We start from the raw sequence: 6,765 nt of genomic DNA, 5'->3' as shown, positions 1-6,765 counted from the left end.
TCATCATTTGTAATTCCACACAAATTTCTAACCCACTGAATGTCTCCAATCATTTTCTGCGCATCATTTAGTGTGCGAATATCTGTATTGATCTTCAATTTCTGTGGTCGAATGGTAGCATCGGTTATGATCCACCCTAGATACTTCCAGGGTGAAGTAAACTGTACTTTCTCAGGGGCTATTTCAAGGCCCCTTTTTGACAATTCTGCATGTAAGTGAGTTAATATAACTTCTGGTTGCATGTCCTTACCAGCTATTAATATATCGTCCATGTAATGATAAATGATTAACTGGGGAAATCTTTTCCTAATTGGTTCCAACGTCCAGACAACGAAAATTTGACACATAGCAGGTGAATTTTTCATTCCTTGAGGCAGCACTACCCAATGATAACGTTTTGCTGGCTCGGCCTTATTAATGGATGGGACAGAGAATGCAAATTTCTCTCTATCATCCTCATGAAGAGGAATAGTGAAAAAGCAATCCTTTAGATCAATGATCAATATTGACCAATACTCTGGTATCATTGAAGGAGAAGGCAGTCCTGGCTGCAGGGATCCCATGGGTTCCATTATTGCATTGACCGCTCTTAAATCATGCAACAGTCGCCATTTGTTGTTCTTTTTGGGAATGACAAAGATTGGAGTATTCCAGGCACTTTGTGAAGGGACAATGTGGCCCGCTTGTAATTGTTCTTCAACTAAGTGATGGACGATTTGCAGCCTTTCCTGTTTCAATGGCCATTGATCTATCCACACAGGCTTTTCTGTTTTCCATTTGAGCTTGAGGATGGGCTGCTCATCAATGGCCATCACTGAAAAGGCTGTGTAACCAATGTTGTTTTGACTTGACTTAGGACATCTCGCCCAAGTAAGGTAATAGGAACTTCCATCACATAAGGTTTCGTGGTGACCTGAGCTCCATCAGGAAATTTGACTACAATGGGATCTTTACTAATTCTGGTGGCTTGGGACCCCCCAATGCCAAACACTCCTGTTGATGCTGCAATGGTAGGCCATGAGGTAGGCCACTGTTGTGCCGATATGATTGTAACATCAGCTCCTGTATCTATTAACATTTTTAATTTCTTCCATGTCCCATCAGAGGATTGGATAATCATGTCACATTCTGGTTTTACTCGACCTATATCAAAAGATAAATATACTTGCAGTTCGCCGGTTGATCCGAATCCACCAGTCCCTCGATTACCTTCTCCTACATTGGGAACACAAGCTTTAAATGGCACAAGCTGAGCTATTTTGCTACCTTTAGGGATAAACACAGGTGGTATTAAAGTTTGAACCATTATTTTTACAACACCAGTATAATCTGCATCAATTACTCCTAATAGCACTTGAATGCCTTGACGAGTCGTTGACGATCTCCCTATTAAGAGAGCACTCAGTCCAAACCCTAACGGTCCTGTTACATTACCATCTACTAAGTGGACCCTCTGATCTTGTATTGTAATGTCTACTGCTGTTTCCACGTCCACTCTGGCACTCCCTGCTGTGGCGGAGACGATATTGGACAGGAAACCACCTCCTGCTCTTGATGTTGAGCTTGCCATACACCCCTCATTTGTGTCTGAGCGCGAGGGGGAATCGCGCTCTTCTTCAAGTTTCCCGAAAGCCTTCTACATTCTGAAGTGCAATGATTGTCCTTCCGACACTTATCACACCACTTTTGAATTGTTGAGCTCTTACATTGACTTTGAAAATGACCTTCCTTGCCACAAATGTAGCATTTTTTCCCCCATTTGTCTCTCTCATTCTTAAAAAATGGTGCAACCATTTCACGCACTGCAGTGGCATAGACTGCAACATTGGCCTGTTGCATTCCTCTGTCGGCTAATTCAATCATGTCAGCCACAGATGCTCCCTGTGGGAGGGTCACTAATAGCCGTTTAGTAGATGGATTGGCATTTTCGAAAGCCATTAACTTAAACATGTTTTCCTTCATCTCTTGGGTCATGTCAGGTTGTTGTTCTAGAGAGTCATAATGACAATCTACAAATTTTGAAAAAGGTTCATTAAGTCCCTGTTTTACTGTTACAAACTTATCCTGTTTCTTTCCTTCCGTATCAGGTACAGACATTAGGGCCTGACAGGCTATTGACTGTGATAACCGTAGCACTTCGTTAGAAAAATTGACCTGTAGATCTACTGCAGCAAAAGGCCCTGTACCCAATAGCATTTGTGCTTGGACAAGATGAAGGGGATCACCCCGTTGTTGTGGACAAACCTGTTCATCGTTAGCTAACTTCATCCACGCGCTTTCGAATAGCATTTTTTGAGATGGAGTTAAAATAACTGCCGCTATTTGATCGATATCTTTTGGGATTAACAATGATGACGAGAAGATATAGTTAATGATTTGCTTGGTTAATTGATGGTGGAGACCATTTTGAACTACTGAAGCCCTAGCCTTTTCCAGCAATTTCCAATCTAAGGGATCCCACTCATTGGCCCCAGTAACAGTATTAAAAGAAACTGGAAAGGCTTGTACATTTTCTGGGATAAAGGATCCTTCTACTATAGCATCTCTAATAATTCCCTTCCATCGGCGCGTAGCTACAGAGGCACTCTGCATCTGTGAAGAGAAAAGATGTGAAGCTGCAGGATGAGATGGTGGGAACGCAGTCACCGTTTGTGATGAAGATGAAGGGAAGGAATTAGTAACAGGCACGGGAACTGAATATTCGAGCGATGGATCAGGAGGAGCAGATGGTTGTAGTTCCGTATTTGACGAAAAGGTATATGGTCTCTGCTCCATCTTCCCTCCCTGTGATACAGTCAGGTTCTCCAGGCTGTTTATAAGCTGCAGGAGTAAAGTTTCAGTGTTTGAAGAGCCGACTTGTGAGGCGGGGGTGTGTTCTTCTGTGGTGTTGCCTTGTGAGGGAGGCGGAGGCGGGTACAAGTCCTTGCTACTCACGCCCTCATCTGAGTCCCGCCCACTATCAGGGTCTCTAGTCTCTTCCGGTCTCTCAGTCTCTTTCCGGTTGGCATCAGATACACTTCCGGCGCTTGCAGCTCCTCCCTGCACAGTTTTGGGTCTAGCTCCTGTAGCCCGCCGCGGCCCTGGCGGCACAATCGATGAGACAAACGGATTTTTCGGCTGACCCAGCATGGCAGGAGCCGCAAGCAGCGTAGAGCACCCCCCTCCCACATCGCTCCGGGACGAGGGGGTTGAGGGGGGGGAAAGGGCCGGACCGTCCTTCCGGTGGTGCTCAGGGCAGGGCAGTAGCGGCGGCAGCGGCGGCGTGGCTGATATATCAAGATTAGAGGCTGGTCCGAGGGCCGCAGCGGCAGACGCCGCTGCCGCACGCTCACTACTCATCTCCTGCAATGTTTCTTGGATTAATTTCCACAACGTGGTGTAACCGCTCACTTCTTTTGCTGATTTTCCTCCATCACTAACCGAGTCCCATAGATGTTTCCCTATGGCTTCCCAGGTAGTGGCTTCAAATATAAGCCCTGGACTGGGGATAAGTCCCTTCTCTCGGCTCCACTTTAACAAGCCTTCTAACGCGGACTTGTCATATTTTATCCCTCTCACAGAGAGGATAGGTTGGAGGAGTTTCACTACTGCCTGCTCATCCCTGGTAAGCGTAGACCCCATTCCTCCCCGGCCGCCGCCTCTCGCGGATCCCTGGCTGCCGTCCTGCGGAGCCTTAAAGTTACAGCGCGCTGATTCTCACCTTCAGACACCGGGGCAGCGTCTGGATAAATTTCGACCGGCTTTCCCGTAGTTAGTTGCACATCATCGAGTCCTTTTCAGACTTGTGCTAATCTGTTCGTGGCCCATGTTTTGGTGCCAAATATGGGAGATAAAGACATGCGTATGATCACACGGTGATTAAGCAATGCCAACTTTAATATGGTAGACCAGCCTTTTATACTGCAGGTGAAAATCACAAGGTACAATCACATGGTACAATTCTTTCTGATTGGACAGTTAGCTTTGCACATGCTCCTTAAGCTCTCTTCTGATTGGCTGAGAACTGCCACATCGACATTGTACAAACTTCTTCTCTGCCCAGGCCAACACCTTGAAGTTGTTTAACTTCCTGGGTTCTTCCTCATTCTTCCAGGGTCATTCCCTCATCACATCCTTGCCAAAGCTGAGGCTTTGCCAGTCTTGCCCATATGCAGGATTGCTCACACGTCCGTTTTCTTGCAGGGACTCCTTCCGAATCCCCACAAGCTACATGCAAACATAACTCAATGGTAGATAAATCTTTGTTCAGTGAGCTTGTTATTCCCATCTAAAACATCTCACTAAACTTGTTTCACATGAAATTAACCAGATATTCGAAATGTCAGACAAGGAATAAATCAAGCAAACAAATTAACTAAACCCCTTTTAAAATAAAACACTCCAGCATGGACTAGTGCCAAATAGCTCAGTGCATTACTGTTCAACATCTAGGACATTAGATTTGTATCTTTTTACATTTCAGGGCACATGCATCAAGAACTTCGGGTTTCTTCAAAGCTGCTAAACTTTGCATACTTGTGACTATTGCAAAAACACTCCAAAATTTTGAATAATGTGCATTCACTTTTGGAAAAAGGCAATGCAAGAACAAGAAATTGGGATTGAGATTAACTGGCAGAACCGTTGAAAGAAAATTTTACAGTGCTTGCCCGCATAATGATTAACCTGCCACTTCAGTGAACACAACACTAACCTATACTCAACAAAAAACAACCCCATTGAATTGTAAACACTGTATTTCAGATGTGTCATAGTTCGAGAGACTGAAATGTCAACTGATTGTCTCAAAGCTTGCTCGTGTGTGTGCTTTGAGTCACGCGGTGGTGTCAGTAATGCCTCCAACATTCATCAAGGACCAGCTGTGACCTTTGTGATGAATCTAATGAATGTCACCCAAGGACACAGGAGTGTATGGAAGGATGCACCCCCCACTCCTTTGCAGTTGTATTGACAAACTCCTTAGATAAGCCTCAAAGGGGGGGAAACTGGACTGAGTGAAACCAACTGTTTCCCATCAAGCACAAGGACCACTGATCACTGGCTCCATTGTGTAAGCCCCATACTTTGTGGCTCTATTGTGTACGCCAGACACCATGCATGCCTTGCTAACGACTTTGTGACTTCACCAGTGAGGAGGTGATAAGAACTGATAAGAGGTGATCATTTCTGCCCCAGAAGCCAGATGATTGCTCAAGAAGCAGGAAGTCAGCAGATCTGTGGGAACTGAGGCAAAAACAAAGGTGGGCAGGGCGAGAATGACCACCAACTCAATTGCTCATGGAAATGAGTTCCTGGAATACCTGCCTCTCTTTGTCTAGTATGCAAATAAGCTAACAAGATGAGATTAAAAGCTAACAGAGAACTTCCCTGTGTGTGCACCCACCATCGAAGCTAGATCCATGTGCACTGACCACCGAAGAACTGAAGAGAGGACCATCAGGACGCTGCTGGATCCATGGTGGTGACTATTTTTGCGACTCTATTCCGGATGCGTGCTTGATTTGTCTTTTCCTTCCATTCTGTCCTATCGCTACCCCTCTGTAGGAGTCTGGGCCGCGCTGGAGGGAAGTTAGTGCAGGCAGAAGAATGCAAGGACGAAGACAAGGCCAGCAAAATAAGGCTGGCAAAAACACACAAGATAGCAGATAAGTGAGAAACACCTGTGGTCAGCAAAAGCACACAAGTCTGAGCAAAACAGGGTATGAGATAAGGGAGTTTTGGCAAGTTTGGGGCTTTACGTGCTAATTGCAATTAACCAATGCAAATGCTTGTAGAGGCGCGTGAACAGCGCGTGCAGATGATCTGTAGCCTATTAGAAGATAGATGAGTGCGTGTACGGAACTTAGTAGGATATAAATGTAACCAGAAAAGGAATAAAAAAAAGATGGACGACCTGATCATCACATTGGTGTTGTGTCGTTCCTGTTCCCGCACGGAGAAATAAGGACCCCAGCTACTGGTGACCCCAATACCCCAACAGCAGGTTTTCATGCTTCTTCTATACACAAAACTCAGAGGTTAGTACTTTTCCAAACACGCCTATTAGATACTGATTGGTTCGTGATTATCATACAATTATAATACGGCTTACCTAATGCTTCTACTACTCTGCATGCTCAGGGGAAGGGTCTTAACCTGGGCAGGGGTCTCTATGACCTGTGGGTGTGGTTTTAGTATTATAATGAAGGTAGTTCACTACAGGACACCCAAAAGTTGGTTTCATTGCCAAGTTAACTGATCGATTAATCACTTTGTCAGACTGTCAAATAATTCATCCTCAACACAATCCCAGACATTGTCTTTATGGTCCAGGACGTTCTACCTATTTTCTAAGGTTTGGAGATCGAAGCTTGTTCTTCTTGCTTGACCTCACAATTGTTCCCACATGGTAACTATAGCTACTAGCATAATCATTAACCATGGCTACTAGCAAATGTGAAGTATACTATATCATATGGAGAGAGGCATTCAATACTTGAGGGAGCTAGCCGCATGGGAGATGGTTTACTATGACCCAGATAATGCGCGGCTACCCACAGATCCAGATGAAGTCCAATGCACCCGGCCCATGTGGAGGAAGTTTGTATGGAGCACACCCTCATCATATGTGGGAGAGAAGCAAGTCAACATCAGCCTGTCAGCTCTGCGCAGCCCCTGAGAAGCAGCCAGGCTTTGATGAGAAACAGGCCTTGGGCGAAAGATCAGAAACTGCCGAGTTGTGCCAAGGGGGCAGGGAAAAACAACGGCCAGCTGCAACACTGAGCT

The 6,765-nt window shown here is 45.3% G+C and overlaps 1 protein-coding gene across 1 annotated transcript in view; it reads right to left on the bottom strand.

The window, feature by feature from the left end:
- Positions 1 to 1,473: 1,473 nt before the first annotated feature.
- LOC141917623 (uncharacterized) overlaps positions 1,474 to 6,765 on the bottom strand; it is a 49,975-nt gene continuing 44,683 nt past the window's right edge. The window contains exon 2 of the mRNA XM_074810955.1: positions 1,474 to 4,206. Within this exon, the coding sequence (XP_074667056.1) occupies positions 1,474 to 3,621 (2,148 nt within the window). The 5' untranslated portion in view covers positions 3,622 to 4,206. The remainder of the gene's footprint in view (positions 4,207 to 6,765) is intronic.

This window comes from Strix aluco, chromosome W (assembly GCF_031877795.1).
Source record: "Strix aluco isolate bStrAlu1 chromosome W, bStrAlu1.hap1, whole genome shotgun sequence".
Lineage (NCBI taxonomy): Eukaryota > Metazoa > Chordata > Aves > Strigiformes > Strigidae > Strix > Strix aluco.
The sequence above is the reverse complement of the archived record's forward strand: the minus strand, read 5'-3'. Positions and strand labels throughout refer to the sequence as shown.